We start from the raw sequence: 26,561 nt of genomic DNA on the forward strand, positions 1-26,561 counted from the left end.
AGGTACAGAAGCCTATTTGATGTACACACACACACATATATATATATATAGATACACACACAAACATATTTTACATATTTACTAATTGATTTATTTCTCTATATCATCATGTATCGCAATGTGTTGCTGTCTCTAAGTTAACAAATTTCATGACATATACCGATGATATTAAACCTGATTCTGATTCTTAAAAGGAAAAAGAAACTATGACTAATCTATTCCAATCCTTACTCAGGCTAGGTCTTTTTATTAGAAACCATCGAAAAACTACAGCACAGAAACAGGCCTTTTGGCTCTTCTTGGCTGTGCCGAACCATTTTCTGCCTAGTCCCACTGACCTGCACATGGACCATATCCCTCCATACACCTCCCATCCATGTATCTGTCCAATTTATTCTTAAATGTTAAAAAAGAACCCGCACTTACCACCTCTTCTGGCAGCTCATTCAACACTCCCACCACTCTCTGTGTGAAGAAGCCCCTCCTAATGTTCCCTTTAAACTTAACCCTTAACCCATGTCCTCTGGTTTTTTTCTCCCTTTGCCTCAGTGGAAAAAGCCTGCTTGCATTCACTCTATCTATACCCATCATAATTTTATATACCTCTATCAAATCTCCCCTCATTCTTCTACACTCCAGGGAATAAAGTCCTAACCTATTCAACCTTTCTCTGTAACTGAGTTTCTCAAGTCCCAGCAACATCCTTGTAAACCTTCGCTACACTCTTTCAACCTTATTTATATCCTTCCTGTAATTTGGTGACCAAAACTGAACACAATACTCCAGATTCGGCCTCACCAATGCCTTATACAACCTCATCATAACATTCCAGTTCTTATACTCAATACTTTGATTAATAAAGGCCAATGTACCAAAAGCTCTCTTTATGACCCTATCTACCTGTGACGCCACTTTTAGGGAATTTTGTATCTGTATTCCCAGATCCCTCTGTTCCACTGCACTCCTCAGTGCCTTACCATTTACCCTGTATGTTCTACCTTGGTTTGTCCTTCCAAAGTGCAATACCTCACACTTGTCTGTATTAAACTCCATCTGCCATTTTTCAGCCCATTTTTCTAGCTGGTCCAAATCCCTCTGCAAGCTTTGAAACCCTTCCTCACTGTCCACTACACCTCCAATCTTTGTATCATCTGCAAATTTGCTGATCCAATTTACCACATAATCATCTAGATCATTGATGTAGATGACAAATAACAATGGACCCAGTACTGATCCCTGTGGCACACCACTAGTCACAGGCCTCCACTCTGAGAAGCAGTTCTCTACTACTACTCTTTGGCTTCTTCCACTGAGCCAATGTCTAATCCAATTTACCACCCCTCCATGTATACCTAGCGACTGAATTTTCCTAACTAACCTCCCATGCGGGACCTTGTCAAAGGCCTTACTGAAGTCCATGTAGACAACATCCACTGCCTTCCCTTCATCCATTTTCCTGGTAATCTCCTTGAAAAACTCCAGTAGGTTGTTCAAACATGACCTACCACGCACAAAGCCATGTAGACTCTCCCTAATAAGTCCCTGTCTATCCAAATGCTTGTAGATTCTGTCTCTTAGTACTCCCTCCAATAACTTATCCACTATCGACGTCAAACTTATCGGCCTATAATTTCCCGGATTACTTTTCGATCCTTTTTTAAACAACGGAACAACATGAGCCGTTCTCCAATCCTCCGGCACCTCACCCATAGACACCAACATTTTAAATATATCTGCCAGGGTCCCTGCGATTTCAACACTAGTCTCCTTCAAGGTCCGAGGGAATACCCTGTCAGGTCCTGGGGATTTATCCACTTTAATTTGCCTCAAGATAGCAAGCACCTCCTCCTTTTCAATCTGTACAGTTTCCATGATCTCACTACTTGTTTCCCTTAATTCCATAGACTTAATGCCAGTTTCCTTAGTAAGTACAGACGCAAAAAACCCATTTAAGATCTCCCCCATTTCTTTTGGTTCCACACATAGCCGACCACGCTGATTTTCAAGAGGACCAATTTTATCCCTTACAATCTTTTTACTCTTAATATACCTGCAAAAGATTATCCTTCACTTTGACTGCCAAGGCAACCTCATGTCTTCTTTTAGCCCTCCTGATTTCCTTCTTAAGTATTTTCTTGCACTTTTTATACTCCTCAAGCACCTTATTTACTCCCTGTTTCCTATACATGTCATACAACTCCCTCTTCTTCTTTATCAGAGTTGCAATATCCCTTGAGAATCAAGGTTCCTTATTCCTATTCACTTTGCCTTTAATCCTGACAGGAACATACAAACTCCGCACTCTCAAAATTTCTCCTTTGAAGGCTTCCCACCTACCGATCACATCCTTGCCAGAGAACAACCTGTCCCAATCCACGCTTTTTAGATCCTTTCTCATTTCTTCAAATTTGGCCTTCTTCCAGTTCAGAACCTCAACCCTAGGACCAGATCTATCCTTGTCCATGATCAAGTTGAAACTAATGGTGTTATGATCACTGGAACCAAAGTGTTCCCCTACACACACTTCCGTCACTTGTCCGAACTCATTTCCTAACAGGAGATCCAATATTGCATCCCCTCTAGTTGGTACCTCTATATATTGATTTAGAAAACTTTCCTGAACACATTTTACAAACTCTAAACCATCTAGACCCCTAACGGTATGGGAGTCCCAATCTATATGTGGAAAATTAAAATCCTCTACCACCACAACTTTATGTTTCCTGCAGTTGCCTGCTAACTCTCTGCAGATTTGCTCCTCCAATTCTCGCTGACTATTGGGTGGTCTATAATACAACCCCACTAATGTGGCCATACCTTTCCTGTTTCTCAGCTCCACCCATAAGGACTCAGTAGACAAGCCCTCTAACCTGTCCTGCCTGAGCACTGCTGTAACATTTTCCCTGACAAGCAATGCTACCCCCCGACCTTTCATTCCTCTGCCTCGATCACATCTGAAACATCGGAACCCTGGAATATTAAGCTGCCAGTCCTACCCCTCCTGTAGCCAAGTTTCACTAATTGCTATAACGTCATAATTCCACGTGTCAATCCACGCCCTCAACTCGTCTGCCTTCCCCGCAATACTCCTAGCATTGAAATATACACACCTCAGAAGATTTTTACCACCACTCACAATCTTTCTATTTGCGGCTTTGCTTGAACTACTAACATCATTTATTTTCACCCGAGCCACACTGTCAGCTCTGGCATTCTGGTTCCCATCCCCCTGCAAATCTAGTTTAAAACCTCCCCAATAGCACTACCAAACCTCCCTGAAAGGACATTGGTCCCCTTGTAGTTCAAGTTTAACCTGTCTCTCTTGTACAGGTCCCACCTGCCCCAGAAGAGGTCCCAATGATCCTGAAATCTGAAACCCTGCCCCCTACACCAGTTTCTCAGCCACTTGTTCATCCTCCAGAGCATCCTATTCTTACCCTCATTGGCATGTAGCACAGGTAGCAATCCTGAGATTACCACCCTCGAGGTCCTGCTTTTCAATTTTCTACCAAGCTCTCTATACTCACTCTCCAGGACCTCCTCACTCTTCCTTGCTATGTCATTGGTACCGATGTGCACCATGACATCTGGCTGATCACCCTCCCACTTCGGAATGTCACTTCAGAATATTATTCTTTGAATCATAGGAGAATGAGGGGTAACCTTATGGAGTATTTAAACTTATGAGAGGCAATAGATAAGGTGGATGGCAACATAATTTTCCCTAGGGCAGGGAAGTCCAAAGCTTAGGGCAAATAGTAGGTTTAGCTTGAGAGGAGAAAGATACAAGGGGCATGGGGGCAACTTTTTCCTCACACAAAGAGAGGTGAGTATATGGAATGAGCTGCTAGCGAAAGTTCAGGCAGGTACAATAGTACCATTTAAGTGGCACTTGGACAAGTACACGGAAGGGCTGGGCTTGGAGGAATAAGGGCTGAAAGCAGGAAACTGGGAAGAGTTGGGTGGGCACCATGTTTGGCTTGAACCTGTTGAGCGAAAGAGCGAAATGCTGTATTGCTCTATGATTCCGTGATTATGACTCTAATAGAAAAAAGCACATACTAAATAGAATTCCGAACTCCATATTAAATCTAACTAGGATCCACATATTTCTAGAGATTTTCCAGCAATTCAGCAAAATTTGTGCAATGAACATTGCAAGAGTCTAGTGGGCACACTGTAGACAGAGAAAGATATTCATAAACATTCTCTTCCAGTTTTGGCATCTGGTAACCTCCAGAATGAGCTCTTAAAGCAACTGTAGGGAGCACAGACTGTCAGCTCTGTTTGGAAAAGATTTTAGCTGCAATGGTCTTGCCAAACATTGGGATGTCATCCAGGGACCTACTCCAGAAAAAGCAGACTTTGTGAGCTGGTGACTGGAGAGCTTGGGTTGCTTACAATCGGCTGAGACCTAGGCCAATCTTGTTTAAGTGGAAGCAAGAGAATAAAATAGGGCTATGTTTTTCTCTGATTCATGAACTTTATGAAATCGGTGCATGAAAAGATAAACTGATTTGCTTAATTATGTAAAAATGGGTCCTATTTTATACAGATATCACTCATCACTTTCCATTTAATTCCAAAGTGTTTGATATTGCAGTTTTCTGAAAGCAAAAATAATAACAGCATTCATCAAAAACTAGGCACTAAGAGATCCGATAACATTTTTGCAGATTACCAAAAGGAGAGGTCTTTAACATATCAATTTTGAAAGAGAAACAACGGATGGGTTAATTTCATGGAACGATTTGATTTGCCAATCAAGCAACAGAGTGGCACAGTTAAGAGCACTTGACAATTTCACTTTGCAGCAGACCAAAGCTTGGCGGCAACTTGTTTCAAGCTTTCACATCTTAAAAAGTCTTAATTAAAAATCAGTAAATAGGTGCTGCTAAATAATTGCATCATTTAAGAATTATTCCAAGCAATCAGTAAATTGATTTACATTAAATGCTGTTTTCCCATATCCACATGGTGTCAACATGCTTTGAAAGTAAAGGTAACTTTGTAAAAGTAGTCACCCTTGCATTTGAGGTCTATTTTGGTATCATTTGAACATCGGAGATCCCATAAATAGCAACAAAATGAATGACTAGTTAAGCCTGATTTGTTACGGTAGGTTGAATAAACGTTGGGCAGGCAGGGAACCAGAGATAAAAACTTTGGATTCTGAAGTCATTATAACACCAGTGCTATTGTCAGACTAGCTAAATTGGGTAAGAACAACGTTTCAAACTGGAACAAGTTCAGAGATCACTACAACCTTATTTGATATTCTGGAAATTTGAAGTGAACTTAAAATTTGCTATTTAAATAAAGTTTATCAAAATTTTTGGTGTCAAATTAAAATGAGAACTGTTATAAATCTGAACTTCAATTTCCCAACCATTGTTCAAAGTTTTGGATGGCAAAAATGTTCTAGAATCCATCTCCTGAAACTTTAGCTGCTAAGAAATGGTATTAATCTGGTGGGGCAAGCATCAAAAGAACTGAATTCAAAACTCACTTCACTGGTATTCAAATCAAAAAGAAAAACAAATGCCTGTTTTGCACCTGACCACAGTTTTAGAAGTTTTATAATTTAAAGATTCTTCTTAAAACACATTCTGGCCAGGTTTACCTGTTCTATTAGGTATTTCTGGTAACTGCAGTGTTTTGCAATTGTATCTCAGTTTTAAAAGTTTCTACCCCTTCTCCCCCACCCCCACCCCATCAAACTGACCTCATTCATCTATGAACTTCATGGACACTTTGTGACTTGGACAACTCATATCCTTATGACAAACATTCCCTTGTTTTCTCCAGCCTTGTCCCTTCCCTGAAATTTTAAACCCACTTGTTTCCTCACTTCTCCAGTTCCAATGAAGGGTCATTAGCATTACAGGTTAACTGTTTTTCTCTTTTCAATGATTCCATCTGATTTATTGAATCCATCTAGTACTTTGTTACTTATAGCAATACGCATTTTCTTCTGCCCCAGCTTTTCTCTATAAACCTGTAAGAAACTCACCAGAAAACTACTGGTGTTACAGTAACTAAAGTTAATTTAAAAGTTAATATATTCTCATCTTTCTCTCACCAAAGCAATTAAAGTAGTTTACTTGGATTCATCAGTATTTAAAATACAAGACAAATAGCAGTATAGCCTGTGCAGTTGTAATTTCCCAGTCATACAGTGAGTGGAGTCTGTACTAAATCGTCAGAGTATTCCATCTGTTGTATTCCTTCTTCCTCCTAGTCCTGTAAATTATTTTTCAAGTGTCTAACCAATTCCTTTTGAAAGCCCAAAAGTTTCTAAAACTTCAGCCAACTGTTGACCAAGTAATTAAATGTCAAGTGGGCAATAAATGTTACATTGCACCAATATTGTTTTCTAGACAGAATTTGTCATTTTACAGAGTTGGCATCAACTTATACTTTTCATAAATAACTTTGTACGAAGGGACTCCTGCTGCTGAAAGCAATGCAAATTACTGCATGATAAACCAGGCGTTGGTTGATCATCATTTCAATTGCAATTGTAAGCATCAATTTATGATACTAAAGAAATCCCAGGTGACAATCATTTAAATGTTTATTATATCAGGGAAATGAAAGGGGGAACGTTGAGTCAGACCATGAGAGGCCTGCGTCGGGCATTTTCATGCCTTACAAGGCACTGATTGGAAGTCTGTGTGGGGTGCCATTCCTCGCACAGACACTAGAGCAATGTGTGGTTAAGTGCCTTGCTCAAGGACACAAACACACTGCCACAGCTGAGGCTCGAACTAGCGACCTTCAGATCACTAGACCAACGCCTTAATCACTTGGCCACGTGCCCAACACAGTGAAATGAAAAACATATGTTATCACACCACCATTATACAAGCTGAGAGCCAAACTGTTGAAGGAGCTACATGCCAGTCATTTAGGTGTTGTCAAAATGAAAGCATTGGCTTGAAGCATTGTCTGGTGGCCTGGGATAGATCAGCAGATGGAGCAGTTTGACATCACTGTTTGGAATAACAACCTGTCCAGAAGAAATGTATCTACAGCTGTCAAAACCACTTCCTACATTCCCAGATTCAAATCCTACAACCACCATGGAGGAGACCGCCCCCCTCCTCCAAACTCGAGATTGTTTCACAGCTTCACAGCCACAAGAACAGTAAACCGGTCAGGAAAGATGATATCCCACAAGACTAAGAAAATCTCCACAGCAATTAAATCTTTAGACCTAAATGGGTGAATTTAAAATTTACTATGCTGTGGATGCCTAGATAGTAGTTGTATTATATGGTTTACAATGTATATAATTGAGATACATTCTATAATGAGTTGGAGTTTATAGCTAAGCAGGGAGGAGTGTAGTGTACTTAATATTTCAGTAATATTTGAGTAACATTGTAAGTTAAAAGGCATCCGTTAGTCTTGCGAGGCCACGGATCTGCTCCTGGAAAGTCTTCACTTTCCAGGGCGCAGGCCTGGGCAAGGTTGTACGGAAGACCAGCCCATGCTGCAAGTCTCCCCTCTCCACAACAGCAATGTTGTCCAAGGGAAGGGCATTAGGACCCATACAGCTTGGCACCAGTGTCGTCGCAAAGCAATGTGTGCCTTGCTCAAGGACACAACACGTTGCCTCGGCTAGGGCTCAAACTCACGACCCTCAGGCCGCTAGTCCAATGCCTTAGGCACTTGGCCACGTGCCCATTGTAAATAGATGATTTGATTAAGCACAATTTGTTGCTGGCATAATTTATCGCAGGTTGTCTGTAAAAGTACATAAATGGCATACATACATCGTGCCACCATATCATAATTGCGCTCCTCACTAAGAGTAAAAACTAAATTTACATGCATCTCTCAGGCTCCCTTGTTTTTCTTTTGATTAGTTTTACGTTTTAGAGTTATAAAGCATAACAGTGGAGAAAAGGAAGTTTTCCACGAATCTGAGCCAATCAACTACAGTTGGAGTGCAATGAGATGTTCGAGTTAAAAAAATCACAGCGCTTGTTCTTCGTAAGGGAAGAGAAAATGAACAAGTGAACAAAATTCATGGGTTCATAAACAGTGAGCACCGGAGATAATAATAAATAAGAAAAAAAATGGGTGGCTACATCAGAAAGATAGATGTATTTGCTTGCACAAGAGATAACTGGAATACGTACTGTATACTGAGTGAATTGAACAGTATTTTTGAAGCAGCATGTCTTCTTCGGAAGGGAAGAGGAGGTTGAGTTAAAAAAAGGCAAAAATGGAATCCCGCACTAATATGATTTTCCCAGTGAACCTGCATATTGAAATTCCTCATGGCTATTGCAACATTACCCTTTTGGCATGCATTTTTTATCTCCCATTGTAACTTGTGGACTACATCCTTACTACTGTTTGGTGGTGGAGCAGGGGTGGTCTGTATATAACTCCCATCAGGGACTTTTTACCCTCGAGGTCCTTAGCTCTATCCACAATGATTCAACACCTTCTGATCCCATGTCACCTCTTTCTAATGATTTAATTTTATTTTTTACCAATGGAGTCACACCACCCCCTCTGCCTTCCTGCCTATCCTTTCAATACAATGTGTATCATTGGATGTTAAGCTCCCAGCTATAATCTTCTTTTAGCCATGATTCAGTGATGTCTACAACATCATGCTTGCTATTCTGTGCTACAAGTTCATCAACCTTATTCTGTACACTGTGCACATTCAAAAATAACACCTCTAGTACTGTATTCACCTTTTTTTGATTTTGTCCGCCTTTTACATTGCAACTCATTTTGTTAACTGCAATTTTGCCCGATCATCAGGTTCTCTTTGCTAAGAGTCACACTACACATTGCCTCTGTTTGTAAACCAACTACCTCATCTTCAACACCATCACTCCGGTTCCCATCCCCCTGCCAAATTAGTTTAAACCCACCCACACAACTCAATGAAGGTTGCCTACAAGGATATGGGTCATACCTACTCCAGAAGAGATCCCAATGATCCAGAAATCTGAACCTCTGCACCAGCTCCTCAGCCATGCCAAATCATCCTATTCTTATCCACACTGGTACATGGCACAGATAGTAATCCAAGGATTACCACCCTGGAGTTCCTGTTTATCAGCTTTCTACCTGGCTCCCCAAAAATCACTCTTCAGGACCTCCTCACTTTGTCTACCTATGTCACTAGTGCCAATATATACCAAAACTTCCGGCTGCTCAACCTCGCCCTTGAGAATGCTATGGACACGATCTGAGACATCCAGATCTTGGCACCAGGAAGGCAACATACCATCCGGGTATCTCTATTGTGCCAACAGACCCTCGTCTCTGTTCCTCTGAATAAGGAATCTCCTATCAACACTGCAGTCCTCTTCACAGACTGATAGCGCATATAAAATCCTGATCATGAAAAAGACTTGAAGGTTGCGAATTTCACAATTACAGCCTTGGCAGACAGTGGTTCAAATTTACAGGCCACAAATCACAAGTGAGCAGGACATTTATTATTAGATTTGGGCATCTAATCTGGCAGAACAAACATTTATTACCCATCTCCAATTATCCTTGAAAGTGGTATATAACCATTAGCTTGAAATGGAAAACTTTTTCCATTGAAGATAACCCCACAGTGTTGTTGGGAAAGTGTTGCAAGATTTGGATCCAATGAAGAACTTGGGAAAGGAACCTACATGTATGGGTTGGCATATGGACAGCAAAGTTTTACAGAATTTTGAATAATAAAGCACAAAAATGTCATGACCAACTGTAAACGCACGCCTTCAATAAGACAAAGTATGAACACAATAGGAGCTGTATTAGGATAACCGAACCCTCATCTCTACCCCATTGTAGAATGTTCCATGTCTCAACTTCTCTCATGTCCTTTTCCCCACAATCTTCAGTAGCAGGATCTTTCAGAAACTGAGATATTTCCACTATAAATACCTCCAATGATCTGCACCACATATCTCTTGAGAAGAAAACTCCAGTAACTCACCAGCTTCAGCAAGAAGAAATTCCCACACAACTCAGCTTAAATTTACCTTTTCTTATAGTCCTGTCTTCTTGAGGTTCTCTCACTGGTGGAAACATCTCAACATCCTCTCTATTGAACTTTTCAGTTTTACGTATATTTTAATAAGATCCCCCTTCATTCCAAGGAAGGATAATGCACAGTAATCACTGAAATAGAATCAGTTATTCAGTAGGGGTTTTCACTGTAAGGGCAGAAGCACACCAAAGAACGTCAAACAGAGAAATGGAGAAAGGTTAAGTGTGGATTGGGAGAGGCTAACATTTAGGGAACAGAGATAATGAGGGAGATGGATAGTGGGGCAATCGTTTTGAAGTAAACAGCAAACTAGAGTATTTTTGAAAGTATGAAGTTGGCAGAATTGGAAGAGAGTAAGAATGTAGTAGGGAGATAGAAACTGTCTACAACATCAGCAAACATATAATGGAAATGGGATTATGGGCAAGACAGAAGAAGCCTTATGGGCAAGATGCCCTGAAGAGATATAACAGAGAAAGTAGAGAAAAGCGCACATAGAAGGAAACCTTCATGAAAGCCTAGATGGGGCGGTGGGGGGGTCTATGTAAGTAATGGGAAATCAAACTGAATTAACTGGTATCAACCTTAGATATAATCCTAAATCATAAACACCTCTCAATTTCGGAGAGGTGTGTGAACGGGTGCAGGGGAGAGAATTTTAAGGAGCAAGTTGATAGAGCAAAAATCAAGTAGGAGATAACCTTGGATTTCAGGGCAACACCAACAACAGTGCAATTTTGGCACAGGAGTGCTTGATGCATTCCAACCACATCTGATAATGGACTAAAGTAATTACAGTATACATCACTCAATCCACAAAGCAAAGCTGGAGACTGAACTGTAAACCTAACCTCAGCGAAATTTTCAGTCAAAATACATCGTATAAATTGCTCCTCAAGCAACCCACTGAGCACTTTCCTCACTCTTAATAAAACATCTTAAACATTCTTTTCCATTCTTTCCCAAGTTCTTATCCAGTTCTAAAAATGATCCAAGAACCCCAGAAATTTTGAGTTTAATAGCAATCAATCTGGTCCAGAATTTGTATTCCACTTATTCACTTGTGCGGGTCCAATAAATTGAGTATGGAGAGTTGATTACAGTAGCTGTGGAAAGCATAGTTGACAAAAGTTGTCAACAATGGATGGTCATAGCAGATTTGTAGATAGGCACAGTCCCCCAGAAGTAATATCAAATTAAATGGTATTAAAATAATAGTTCATAACATATTTATATTCATAGGTGCTGCTAATTGTTCACAACAAAAAACATACAATTTCTATATGCCTCTGAAATAAATGCCAATAAAATCTACATCTCCTTCCCCTCACCCCAAGAATTGCTTCAATTTCTGCTCCTATACAGGTAGCCAATTAGGATGATCTGTAAGCTACATTCTCTCAGAGCTCTCGGGACTACTATGGTGTATGATTATTCATTTTGATACCTGGTACATTTTTTATTTTCAACATTTCTTTTGGATGATACTTTTATAAGCTTTTCCACTGACTTCATATCAGGAAAATGGAAAAACAAGTCAAACAGTTGCAATGCAAAGATAGTATTCTTTCTGGTAAACTTAAAATGTTGTTTGAAATAAATAGATGCAAAAATCATGCATCAGTGAATTATTATATTGTAATCAACACCTGCACTCTAGACACATGGATAATTTAGATCTGTCACATTTTTTGAATCATTTACTTTTCCATGAAATCGAATTGAACTTGGATTATCTTCCCTAAAACATTTTCCATGCATTTAAAAACACAGGCATCACGACTTCTGGTTAAGTACCAATTAATCCTTTACTCAGACACTTAACATGATATGGTTGACTAGCTTGTCAGTATTCAGAGAAAAGGATACCCTCACTATCATGTTGGAAAACACTTAACCTATACTAGTCCGTTAAAATGGCCAGTTCAACAAAACAGCTACGGATGTGTTCTCCTTCAGAGGCAACTAAGGCTTCGGATCAAGTATACAAATGGCAGACTGAGCTAGATTGGCTGTGCCCAGACATGACAGAAAAAATATCCTGCTCTAAACTAAGACAATACAATGATTTTATTTTAGCATATGATTAAATCCTTGTCTTGGATACAAGCATTCTCATCATAGATGTTTGTGCTTGTCCCTGTAGCTCCACTCCAGGTATAAACATTTTATTTGTTCTACTAATGCTGTAAATCAGTACAGTACACATCTGCCCACTTCTATAAAATTAAAATCATTAATTAATTGGTGCTCTGCAAAACACACATATAAATTAGCTACAGTGATTACATTGTAAAAGAATACACTTCAAAAGTAGATCATTGACTGAAAATGAAAAATCTTTCCAAGAGCCGGTGTAGATAGCAAAGTATTATACAAAAGTTAAATTCTTTTACTTTATTGCTCTGCATGTTATATTTGTAGTTCATTGGTCAAATTTTACAGAATTTCACTTTGTCCCTGTTAACATGGACTATATTTGGAGAATTTGGAAAAAGATATACATTCACAGAGACTTAAATTTAGTTCTGACGTCAAGATGCTACTGTTACTTAGTCAGCAGGATCAGGGCAGTTTGAATGAATTTCTATTAATAGATATAACTAAGCTGCATTAAATACGGAACATAGTTACAGCAGACAGAATAGATTTACAACAGAATAGCACTTCAACCTCTTATTTGTTGGAATCAAAGACAGAACTCTGGTCCCTTACTCAACCACATCAGAAATCAGACAAGTATCTTTTCTACCAAAGAAGGCACATTCTACAGTGGTTAGTGTGACAAAGACGAGTGTTACCCAATTCAGTATGCTTTGAAAGTAACTGCAGTTATTGTACAAATAAAGCAAACACATTGGGGCCTGGCAGAATTTCATGAATGTTGCATATCTTCTGATAACATTGACTTCCAATTTCTTCATGCCTTTCCCAATTTTTAGCACTATCACACAGGATAAACTAACATATGTCTTAATTCATGCTCTGCCTTTGGCAACCTTAAAATAATTAACACATAAAAGCCTACAAGACCACGATCCAAGAAAAATGGGAAAATTTTGAAACTAACCTAATTATAAACATCACGTGCTGTGCTCATGCATTTTATAACCATATAACAATTACAGCATGGAAACAGGCCATCTCAGCCCTTCTAGTCCGTGCCAAACTCTTACTCTCACCTAGTCCCACCGACCTGCACTCAGCCCATAACCCTCCATTCCTTTCCTGTGCATATATCTATCCAATTTAACTTTAAACGACAACATCGAACCTGCCTCAACCACTTCTGCTGGAAGCTCATTCCATACAGCCACCACTCTCTGAGTAAAGAAGTTCCCCCTCATGTTACCCCTAAACTTCTGCCCTTTAACTCTCAACTTATGTCCTCTTGCATAACTCATAACTCATGTCATCTTTTATGAAGATTCACTCTTTTAACAAACCACCCACAACCAATATTCAATCTATTATCCAGCAGATGAAGATGTTGTACATTTATGTACACAGCAAAGATGGAGCACAGCTTCGGCAATAATAGCCCATACTAGTTTTAAACAAAATACAATAGAAGGAATGTAACTTGCAATGATTTTTTTACCTTCTATAAAGAAAATAGAAAAGCAAATAATGTTAATACTTAACTTTGCATCAATAATTCAATATTTAAAATTAATTTAAAAAGTATGAATTTTTTTTAAAGTAAAAAATTCTCTCCAAACAGAATTAGGGGTGGCTGAACTCTAGGAAATTACAGGAGTTCCATCCTTATTCAAAAGCAAGGAACACAGTTAAACCCAGCAACTACGGGCTCAACAATTAAACCACGGCAATGAGAAAAATTTGAAAAGCAATGGTCAGGGTCAGAAACAGCAAACCTCTAACCAAGACTAACCAAAGAAATACTGCATGGATGTATAAAAGGAGTTTGTGTCTAACTAACTTGATAGTTTTTTAAATGAAGTAACAATGAGGGTCAATGTGGGTCAATGTGGTTGATGTGCATATATGGATGTATATTTGAACAAAATTGGCCTGTCATCAAGATTGAAGGCCAAAGAAGGGTCTGTAGCCATAAAGCCATGATAAAACCATAATACATAGGGGCAGAATTAGGCTATTTGGATAGAGTCTGCTTTGCTATTAAATTATGGCTGATTTTATTTTCCTCATCCCCTGTCTTTTCCCCATCACCTTTGATACATTTGCTAATCAAGAACCTATCAACCTCCTTTTTAAATATATCCAATGACTTGGCCTCCACAGCAATCAGTAGCAATGAATTCCACAGATTCACCACTCTCTAGCTAAAGCAATTCTCTCTCGTCTCTGTAATAAAGGCAAGTCCTTCTATTCTGATGCTGTGCACTCTGGTCCTAGACTCTCCCATATTGGAAACCTCCTCTCCACATCCACTCTGTCTAGGCCTTTCAATATTTGATATGTTTCTTCTTCTAATCTCTAGTGAGTACAGGCCCAGAGACATAAACCACGCCTCATATATTCTTTCATTCCCGATCATTTGCATAATACTTCAAATGTTGTCTGACCAATACTTTATAAAGTCTCTCATTACATCCTCGCTTTTATATTCTAGACCTCATAAAACGAATGATAACATTGCATTTGCCTTCCTTAACACTGACTCAACCTGTAAGTTAACCTTCAGGGAATCCTGCACAAGCACTCGCAAGTCCCTTTGCACCTCTGATTTTTGAATATACTCCCCACTTAGAAACTAGCCTTCACCTCATTTCTTCTACCAATACATTTCCCTACTTTATCAGATTTCTCAGTTTAGAAAATAGTCTACGCCTTTATTCCTTCTGCAGCCCCTCTGCTTCCTCAACACTACTTGCCCCTCCACCTATCTTTGTATTATCTACAAATCTGCCCATAAAGCCATCAATTCCATCATCCAGATCATTAACATAACTTTAAAAATAGCAGACCCAACACCAACCCCTGCAGAACACCACTAATCACCAGCTGCCAACCAGAAAAGGCCCCCCTTTATTACCACTCTTTGCTTCCTGCCAGTCAGCCAATCTTTAATGCCACTACATTGCTAGTGTCTTTCGTGTAATACCATGGGCTCTTATCCTGTTTAGCTGCCTTATGTGTGGCACCTTGTCAAAGGCCTTCTTAAACTCCAAGTAATCAGCATCCACTGACACTCCTTTGTCTACCCTGCCTGTTCTTTCCTCAAAGAATATCAACAGATTTGACAGGCAAATTTTCCCTGAAAGAAACCATGCAGACATCAGCCTATTTTATTTATGTGGCTCCAAGTATCATGAAACTTCATCCTTAATAATGGACTTCAATATCTTGCCAACCACTTAAATCAGGCTAACTGGTCTATCATTTTCTCCCTTTTGCCTCCCCCTCTTCTTAAGGAGTAGGGCAATATTTGCAATTTTTTTAGTGCACTGGAACCATTCCAGAATCTAGCATTTTTTTGTGAGATCACTACTAATATCTCTACAATCTCTTCAGCAACCTCATTCAAAACCTTGGGATATAGTCTATCTGGTACAGGTGACTTATCTACCTTCAGACCTTTCAGCTTCCCAAAAATCTTCTCCTTAGTAATAGTGACTACACTCACTTATGCTCCCTGATATTCTTAAATTTCTGGCAGGTTGCTGGTGTCTTCCACAGTGAAGACCGACACAAAATACTTACTCAGTTCATCTGCCATTTCTCTGTTCCCCATTACTACCTCTCCAGCACCATTTTACAGAGGTCCAATGCCCACTTTTGCCTTTTTTACTCTTCATATATCTGCAAAAGCTTCTGGTATCCCCTTTTATATTATTGCCCAGCTTACCTTCACGCTTCATCATTTCTCTTATTGTTTTTAGTTTCCTTCTGTTAGTCTTTAAAGGCATCCCAATCCTAAGATTTACCATTAACTTTTGCCTTTCCTTTTGTTTTTGTGCTGTCTTTTACTTCCTTTGTCAGGCACCGTTGCCTCATCATCCCTTTAGGATGCTGCTTCTTCTTTAGATTTAGCATATCCAGCGTTTTCTGAATTACTTCCAGAAACTCCCACAATTTACTGTTCTACCATCATCCCTGCTAGTGTTCCCTTCCAATCATCTTTGGCCAGCTCCTCCCTCAAGCCTCTTTAGCTCCCTTTACTCTACTGTAATACCTGTTCATCTATTTTTAGCTTCTGCCTCTCAAACTGCAGGGTGAAATCTTATCGTTTTATGATCATTGCCTCCTAAGAGTTCCATTACCTAAAGCTCCCTAATCAAATCTGGTTCATTACACAGCACCCAACCCAGCAATGCCTTTCCCCTGTTGGCTCAAATACAAGCTGCTCAAAAAAGTCACTGTGTAGACATTCTACTAATTCCTTCTCTTGGGATCCAGCACCGAATTGATTTCCCCATTTTACAGGCAAATTGGAATCCCTTGACCATCCTAACATTGTCCTTTTTATATTCATTTTCCATCTCCCATTGTAATTGGCATCCCACATCCTAGCTTCTGTTCTGAGGCATGTATACAATTCCTATCAGGGCGTTTTTAACCTTGCTGTTTCTTAACTCAGTCCATAGAATTTTACATCTTCTGATTTTACATCACTTCTTTCTAAGGATTTGAATTCATTTATTACCAACATAGCCACCCCACTTCTGCCCACCTGTCCATTCTTTTGATATAATATGTATCCTTAGATGTTAAGCTCCAGCTGCACTCTTCTTTCAATCACAACTCTGTGGTGCCCACATTATTCTTGTTAATTTCTAACTTAGTTACATTTAACTTATTTCATTAACTGTGTGCAAATATAACAAGTTCAGTCCTATTTTCATCGTCCTTCTTTGAAATTTTATTTCCATGTTGTCTGAAGTTAAATTATTAGCCCTTACTAAACTTTTTATTCTGGAGTTAGCCATCCAAGTAACAGGAACCAGAGTAACAGTGAAAGTTTCTTTTCGGGCTTGAGAAGAATTGTACAGTTAAGTTCCCCAGAAGTATAAGAGCCATTAGTTTTCTTAATGTGGTATTAAAGTACAGAGTGTAAAGCATTCATATTTCATGATGGTAAGACATGGAGGCACAGCAAACTACAAACACTATTAAAGACTTCAAGGAGATATAGAAAGACTAAAATAATTGAGTGATAGGTGCCAGATGCTAGATGAAATTTAATGCTGAAAAATGTGAAATATTCCTTTTGTTGGGAAGAATGAGAGATGAGAAATAGAATATAAAAGGGCAAAATTCTAAAGAGGGTAAAAGAACAGAGATCTGGGGTATATGCATAGTTTATGCATAGTACAGCAGGCAAATAAATTGTTTGGAAAAAAACATACAGGACTTTGATAAATAGAATCATAGTGTACAAGAGCAATGAAGTCATGATGAACCTTTACAAAATACTGATCAGCCACAACTTGTCTACTACGACCAATTCTCTGAGACACAATTAATGCTTTAGAGAGGGTACAAAAGAGATTTCCTCGAAGTGGTCCAGGAGTGAAAGGTATCAATTATGCAGACAGATTGGAGAAGCTGGAAGGATGTGGGGAGATCTGATACAGATATATAAAATCATGAGGGCATCAATGGAGTAGATAGAGAGAAACTGTGATGGATAGGTCAAAGAACAAGCAAAAAAGTATTTAAGAGAATGGCAAAATAACAAATGAATAATGAGAAATATTTTTTAAAATATAAAAAGGGTCAGGAAGCTATAGCCAGACTTAGACACTGAAGCAAATTCAACTGCAGCTTTCAAAAGGAAGATGGATGAGTAACCAACAGGAAATCATTTGCAGGGTTATGGGAGATGGGAGAAGAATGGGAGCAGCTACATTGTTCTTGCATAAAACCCGTAATAACTTGACAAGATGAATGGCTGTAACCACTGATTCTGCGATTCCATTAATTAAGCTTTCAAAAATGGATCCAACATCTGTTCAACCTTAAAAACAGGCAAACAGAAAAATCAAAAATGCACAATCTCTGGCCACCAATACGAGTTTTTTTCCTTTAAGCATAAAGAAACAATCTATATGAAAGTAACTGTCTACTTGTGGAAATAGTTAAAACAAATAATTTTGTCTATCAACTGACTTTGTTTAATCTAAGATTCCATCTCAATTTGCTGTTTCAAATTTCACTAGGATTATAAAGAAGCTCATCATGACCTCACCCTTGTACCAGGTCTGCATTTACTGCAAGCTACATGTTAAAACAGATCCTTGAATACATAAAATCTATTTAAAAAATTAGGATACCAATGCCTTGTTCATGAAAGAAATCATAAGTTAGGATATTTGATCAATACTGTGTTTAAAGACAGTTTGGAGTTGAGGGCGGGGGCGGGGGAGCGGGAGAATCAGGCTAGAATATAAAAGGGAGGAAGAGAGAGAGAAAAAGAGAGAGAAAGAAAGAGAGCAGCAGCTGAAGAGATTTTCAGAAAGTTTTCACAACTTACCATCAGAGCTGACTGTATCGTTTGGATCTCGTGAACAATGCCTGGCCTCTCTGTAATCAACCCAAGTCAGTCCTTCCAAGCTATCATAATCTGAGGTATGCTGTTCTTCTACTGGCACCACAGTAAATTGATGCATTTTTCACAGTCCGGCTGTCTATTCTTTCTATCCGAGCTGAACAGCGAGGGCTTCTTTGCTAAGATTGCATTCCAACACTATGTGGTCACTTCCTCTGGGAGGAAATAACTGTAGTCTGGAACTCCACCCAGAGCTAGAGCTGCAAATCTCAGTAAACTGCTCTCAAGTTGTGTACAAGTATCCTCATCTTTGCCCTCTGCCCCACCCAACTGCCAATGCTACCTTCTAAGCTCGGAGAATAAAAAGAAAAGGTAGAATGGCAAGTACTCTTTTGGCATTTAAACTTTTGACCAAAAAAATCAAACTGCTAATCCCCTTAAATAGCTAAACATTAACATTTAACATAAACCCTAAAGCATCTAGTGCCTAATTAATAGAAAAATACTTTGATTTACCTGAAATGAATGACTTGCATATGCAATTTTGTTTTCCTTACTGTAACAATTGTTTTATTTAACAGCCTATTGACAATACAGGTTGAGCACCCCGGTCTGAAATTACAAAATTCAAAAAGCTCCAAAATCCAAAGTGTTTTAAGGTACTGAAATAACATCAAAATGGAAAATTCCACAAGGTGCTGGGAAAGTCACCAGGTACTGCGCAGGTCTCTGGACACTACAAACAGTTGTGAGAAGTGACTTGATTCTGATGGGTTTACCTCAGAGTGGTACAAGTCCCTGAAGACACGGTTAGCCCCATTACTACTTAACACCTTTAATTGGATCTTGCAGAGAGGAGAAACTCCACCTTCCTGGAGAGAAGTGATTATTTCAGTTATTCCTAAAGAGGGTAAAGATAAACTAGAATGTGGCAATTATCAGCCAATTAGTGTTCTTAATTTAGATTACAAACTATTTACATCTATATTGGTGCGCAGATTGGAAAAGCTTTTACCTGGCCTAATCCATTTAGACCAGACTGGATTTATTCAACAAAGACAAACACAGGACAACATAAGGAGAACTCTGCACATATTAGAACAGGTTAATAAGAACGAGACTGAGACAATGGTAGTAGGATTGGACGCTGAGAAAGCTTTTGATTCGGTTAGTTGGGCATTCCTATACAGAGTGTTAGGAAGATTCGGCTTTCAAGAAAAGTTTATTAAAGTAATTCAGACTCTATATGACAGCCCTACAGCCCGAATTAAGATAAATGGGGACCTCTCTGATTCCTTCATCTTAGAGAGAGGCACTAGACAGGGATGCCCAATTTCTCCTCTCCTTTTTGCGCTATATATTGAACCGCTTGCCCAACTAATAAGACAGAGCGAAATCGTAAAAGGTATCAAGGTGGCAGGGATTGAACAGAAAGTGGCGTTATTCGCAGATGATGTTTTGGTCTATCTGAGTGAACCAGAAAAATCATTTATAGGATTGTTTACACTGTTGGATGACTTTGGGAAAATATCAGGTTATAAAATAAATGTAAGAAAACGCAGGTTATGTCCCTAAATTATACACCATCCAAAAAATTGCAGGATACATACGATCTTAAGTGGGAAGCTAAATCATTAAAATATTTAGGAATAACCCTGCCAATGGATCTTTCAACACTGTCACAGGTAAATTATGGGCCATTAATCTCAGAGATAAAAGCAGATATGCGTAGATGGAATCTTATCCCCTTTTGAAGTTTAAATTCAAGGATAAATACTATAAAAATGAATAATCTTCCTCGGTTATTGTATCTTTTCCGTACTTTACCGGTGGAGGTGGATGATAATCAATTCAGGGAATGGGACAAATGGATTTCCCACTTCATTTGGTAAGGAAAGAAACCTAGAATTCGATATAACACCTTACAGTTAGGGAAGGAAGGAGGAAGTATGGTTCTTCCTTGCCTGAGAAATTATTTTTATGCCTCACAGATAACCCCTCTGTTATATTGGTGTAATAGGGAATATAAGGCTAGATGGAAGGAAATAGAATTTGGATTAGTTGACAGTTTTCCTCTACAGGCCTCAATAGCTGACAAAGGATTGATGGCCCAGTTGGAAAAATTTAAAAACAGTTGGATAAATCTTACATTAAAAGTATGGCAGAAGGTGGTTAATTCATGTCGAATTAATAACATGTTAAAACTCTTTAGATGGTGTGCATATGAATCCGAATTCCTTCCCAACAGAGGAGATAAAAGATTTGAGCTATGAATAAAGAAAGGTCTTACAACCTATCTCTCATTTATAGATAGAAGAGTATTACAGAGTTTCCAAATCCTGCAGGACAAACATGGCCTAGAACACAATGACTTGTTTTAGGTACCTTCAAGTACGAAACTATGTTAACCAGAGTTGTAGATATACAGACCTATCAACAGTAGAATTAGAATTTTTCAAGATTCTGAATTTGGCTTGCAGTTCAATACCTAGTAAATCAGTTTTTCGATTATATAATGCACTCTCCCATGCTAAAAATGTAAATACACTGTATATTAAAGAGAAGTGGGAGAAAGAAGTGGGGTTGGTACTTTCAGAGGAGGCTTGGGGGAAAATCTGCAGCTTTCAATGGTCCTCGACTAATTCTTTGACTTGGAGAGAACATTGTTGGAAAAACATTATAAGATACTTCAAGACCCCATATCAGGAAAAATATAAAGATACAAACGTGACGTGTTGGAGAAGGTGCGGCTCCAAGGAGGCAAATCATTTTCATATTTTCTGGGATTGCCCTAAATTAAGTCTATATTGGGAAGGTATTCATAGAACATTAGTTAAGGTACTTAGGTCCCAGATACCTCTGAACTTTGAGACGCTCTATTTGGGGCATGTATTGTTTCTTGAACAGAAGGAAGATATAAAGTTGCTGCAGGCCCTCTTAGCGGCAAGTAAGAAATCAATCACTAGAAAATGGCTAAATCCAATACCACCTACATTAGAAGATTGGCACGAAATTATCTTGGAAATATTTAAAATGGAAAAGTTGACTTACTCCCTGAGAATTCAAAAAGAAAAATTTTATCAAATCTGGAATAAATGGATTGAATATATAACCCAATGCGAGCAGACTTTAGATGACTCTCCTAATGACTTATACTGCTCTTCTCATCAACACAGTAATATTGCTAACGTAAGCACCCCTAGTCTAAATGTCTTTTTTTTTGTTTTCTTTTGGAAAATAGAGAATTAACACAAGTAAAGGGAAAGATTTGGGAAAGAGATAAAAAATGAAAAAATTAAGTAAATAAGTACATAGGGATTGGATAATTATGTCTGCCGGCAGGAGCAAGCATGAACAAATTAGGATATAAACACCTGCAATGGTTGTTACATAGGCTTACATACAACATTTTGGACCAGTGGAAATGGTCCAGAAGAGTTATATTAAACTATTATTACTATTTTTCTTAATAACTGATACCATTACTTAGCCTAATAGATTAGAATTACCACAGTACATAATTATCTATTTAAGTGTCTAATTTCCTTTTATATCATCTCAATGTGTACTTAAGAATGTATAAATAATTATAGTTTTATACATATAAAAAATGGAAAAGGTTATATGTGTGAAAAAAGTACATGATATTTGTGAATTCCTTATCCAAATAAAAATAAAATTAAAAAAAGAGAAGTGACTTGAACAATATAATTAACATATGTTAATGAAAAATAAAAAAAACACAGCATAAAGCCAAAAATTAAGATGTTGATCGTGTATTGAAAGAGTGGATTCGTCAGCATCAGTGTGAATACATGTATGCTGATCATGAAACAAGCAAAGATTTAGCACGATAAGCTGAAAAATTGAAGGAAATTGTGAATATTTAGCAGGCTCGTTGTAGAAATTTAAGGACAGGCATGTCATTAATTTTTTTAAAAGATTTGTAATGGTAAAGAATTTGCTGACCACGAAGTAGCAGAGAAATTCATTGATAAGTTTGCCAGGAGCATTGCTTATGAAAATCTAATATGCTGAACGGCTGTACTAGTACATATGTGTGATGAAGTTCAAAGTTCAAAGCAAATTTATTATCAAAGTACATATATGTCATCATATACTACACTGACATTAATTTCTTGCAGGCATACTCAATAAATATTTTGATAATAACTATAACGGAGTCAATGAAAGACGGCACCAACTTGGGCATTCAACCAGTGTGCAAAAGACAACAAACTACAAATACAAAAGAAAGAAATAATAATAATAATAAATAAGCAATAAATATCAAATCAGGAGATGAAGAGGTCCTTGAAAGTGAGCCCATTGGTTGTGGGAACATTTCAGTGTCGGGGCAAGTGAAGTTGAGTGAAGTCACCCCCTCTGATACAAGAGGGGTAGTAACTGTTCGTAAACCTGGTTGTGTGAGAGTCCAAGGCTCCGGTACCTTCTTGCTGATGGCAGCAGCAAGAAAAGGGCATGTCCTGATTGGTGGGGGTCCCTGATGATAATGCTACTTTCCTGCAACAATGTTTCATGTAGATGTGCTCAATGATGGTGAGGGCTTTACACGTGATGGACTGGACTGTATCCATTACTTTTTGTAGGATTTTCTGTTCAAGGGCATTGGTGTATCCATACAAGGCCGTCATGCAGCCAGTCAATATACTCTCCATTACACAGCTATAGAGGTCTGTCTATGTTTTATGTGTCATGCCAAATCTTTGCAAACTCCTAAGGAAATTGAGGCACTGCTGTGCTTTCCTTGTAATTGCACTTATGTTCTGGGTCCAGGACAGGTCCTCAAAAGAATAACACCTTAAAGTTGCTAACCTTTTCCACCCCTGACGAGGACTGGGGCATGGCCCTCTGATTACCTTCTCCTGAAGTCAATAATCAGCTCCTTGGTCTTGCTGACGTTGAGTAAGAGGTTGTTATTATGGCACCACTCAGCCAGATTTTCAATCTCCCTCCTATATTCTGATTCATCACCAGCTTTGATTTGGCCGATAACTGAGATGTCGTCAGCAAACTTGAATATGGCATTGGAGCTGTGCTTAGCCACACAATCGTAAGTGTAAAGCGAGTAGAGCAGGGGACTAAACACCCAGCCTTGTGGTGCACCTGTGCTGATGGAGATCGTGGAGGAGATGTTGTTGCCAATCCGAGACCAACCACAGTGGTCTGCAAGTGAGGAAATCGAGGATGCAATTGCACAAGGAGGTATTGAGACCAAGGTCTTGAAGTTTATTAGTTAGTTTAAAGGCAATGATGGTATTGAATGCTGAGCTATAGTCAATAAAGAGCATCCTGACAGCATCGTTGCTGTCCAGCTGTTCCAGCGTTAAATGAAGAGTCAATGAGATGGCATCTGCTGTGGACCTGTTGCTCTGGTAGGCAAATTGATCTGGATCTAAGTCACTTCTCAGGAAGATGATGATATGTTTTGTCACCAACCTCTCAAACACTGCATCACTTCATTGCAAGTGTAAGACCAAAACTGCTTACCAGTAGCACATAAATTCAGAGCTGGGAACGCCAAACAGCCACTGACCTGGGTGGGTGACTGAGATAGTGGTAGCCTACCTTTCTGATGGTTCAATGTACACATTATTATTTCATGCACAAAATTATTAAAAATATTATATAAAACTACCTTCAGGATATATGTATAAACTGTATATGTAATGTAAATGGATTTCATGTTCAGACTTGGATCCCACCTCCAAGGTATCTCATTTTATTGATGCAAATATTCCAAACTCAAAAAAAAATGAAGTCGAAACACTTCCAGCAAGTGGCGGATGCTTTGGATCTTTAAGGTTCTTCTGGTGACTGAATGGGTTTCTCCCAAGCATTCTATTTTCCTCCCACATAGTAAAAACATGCTAACTGGCAAGTTAGTTGGCTGCTATAAATTGCCCCTAGTGTAAGTGGATGGAAGGAGAACTGAAAGGAACTGATAGGCATAGGAGAGGAAATAGATTAAAGAGAAACAATAGTTCACTTGTCAATTCTTGGCTCATTTTCCCAACTCATCAAGATCACGTAATCTACGATGGTAGATTATTATTAACACCACCAATTAATTTTGTGTCACCCACAAACTTATTAATCAAGCCTCGTGTATTTGCATCCAAATTATTTAGAGAAGTAAAAATACAGGGGTCCAAAATTGACCACTGTAGCACACTAGTCACTGGCCAGCATTCTAAAAAAAATTAACCTTCAACACACCACTCTCTGGTTCCTGACTCCAAACTAATTTTGAATCTACTTAACAAGCTCTCTCTGGATTCCATGAGACCTAACCTTTCAGACCAGTCTACCATGAGGGACTTTGTCGAGGGTCTTGCTCAAGTCCGATAGGCAACATCCACTGCCCCACCCTCATCTATCTTATGGACTACCTCCAGAAGAAGACTTTAAAAGGCTCATCAAACGTGACTTTCCATTCACAAAGCCATGCTGGCTCCTTCTAATTAGACAGTCTATCCAAATACTTGCAATCCTAACCCATTGAATTCCCTTCAGTAATTTCCCCATTACAGATATCAGGGTGACCAGCCTGTAGTTCTCTCATATACCTTTGCTACCGTTCTTAAAAAAATAGAATGATATTAACCATCTGTCATATTACGATGGAGCAAATATCTGCTCAAGGGCTTCTACTATCTGTTCTCTAGCACCCCCATCCTACTCCACAAAGTTCAAGGGTGCACTCAGGCCATGGGATTTATTCACTTTAATGCACTGGAAGGCTACAAACACCTTGTGCCTGGTAATAAATATGTCCTCCGAAACATTTTCACTTGTTTCCCTCAACTCTTCAGTAGTCTTAGTCTTCACCAAATTTCTTTGCTGGGGAACAATGTGCTTGACCTTATGGACCATCTCTCTAATAGTGAATATTGGGTTTGGGACAGCCATTTTATTGTCAGTTCAATAGTTCCTACATGATACTCCCTATAGTTCCAATCACATTGCATTGATAAAGTATGCTTAGTAGTTAATATCCCTTGTTTATCTTACCATCCTGCTTCAGTTCATTCGCTCCAAGCCTCACACAAATTTTACCAGCTTTACTGTATATTCTATTATCCCACGGATTCCTTGGATGGCTTATTTTTACTCTGCTCTTCATGAATGTGGGCATATTTAAAATTCTGATGTTTGCAACTTAATCCACAATTATCCATCATCCCTGTGTTTCCTGATCTACACTAGCGTTCATTTGAGCAATTCTGCAATTTTAATGCTCTTATCCTTGTCCTTGTAAGCTTTCATTTATGATATTTGTTCAGAGGAAGTAATCATGATAGCTGTGGGAATTTGTGAACTTGTACTAGATGTTTATTGCCTGCCTATCTTGAGATTTAGAAACTCAGTGACTCAATGCAAAACATATCCAGGTGCAGTCTGTAATAGTGACCATAATCCAGTAATATGTCATGTAAAAGTACAACTTAAAAAAAAGCAGAAACCTGAACAATCCCCCTTGACTACTCGCAATTAATTAAAGAAGGAAACTTAAGACAAAAATTTACAATTGAAGTAAGTGGTTTTTGAAGAGAATGCAAAGAATATCATGGCTGAAACGAATATCTAATGAGGATGTCATGAACAGAGCAAGCAAAAAAATAATGTATGAGATCATGAAAAGGCAACGTAACTTCATTGGACATGTGATTAGGAAAGAGGAGTTAAAATGCATGGTAATTATGGGAAAGTTTGAAGGGAAGAAAGGAAGAGGAAGGCAAAGACAAATGATGATGGAGACAGCAGCCAGAGAACTGGAAATGAATACCAATGAATTGATCCACTTGACCCGAAACAGGAGTGTGTCGGCCATGGCAGTCAAAGCTCAAACTGGGCACGGCACCTGATGATGATGATCTTGAGATGGACGCAGAGTAGTGCTGAAAGGGAAGGGTCAGTGTTGGATCCTGATTAGTAATTTTGAATGACTTTGGTTCAGCTACGTTTGAGAATAATAGTCAATAGTTGCAAAAGATTTTTGTGTGACTGATTGAATTTCAGCCATACTGTCTTAGTTTT

The 26,561-nt window shown here is 38.7% G+C and overlaps 1 protein-coding gene and 1 long non-coding RNA gene across 2 annotated transcripts in view; one reads left to right on the forward strand and one right to left on the reverse strand.

Moving 5' to 3' along the window:
• The window catches only part of slc12a4 (solute carrier family 12 member 4), an 84,439-nt gene extending 65,739 nt beyond the window's left edge, over window positions 1-18,700 (reverse strand). Inside the window, exon 1 of the mRNA XM_063066834.1 lies at window positions 18,486-18,700. Within this exon, the coding sequence (XP_062922904.1) occupies window positions 18,486-18,621 (136 nt within the window). The 5' untranslated portion in view covers window positions 18,622-18,700. The remainder of the gene's footprint in view (window positions 1-18,485) is intronic.
• The window catches only part of LOC134356162 (uncharacterized), a 46,514-nt gene that overhangs the window by 3,273 nt on the left and 16,680 nt on the right, over window positions 1-26,561 (forward strand). The window lies entirely within an intron of this gene.

The sequence above is a fragment of the Mobula hypostoma genome, chromosome 14, assembly GCF_963921235.1.
Source record: "Mobula hypostoma chromosome 14, sMobHyp1.1, whole genome shotgun sequence".
NCBI classification, from domain to species: domain Eukaryota; kingdom Metazoa; phylum Chordata; class Chondrichthyes; order Myliobatiformes; family Myliobatidae; genus Mobula; species Mobula hypostoma.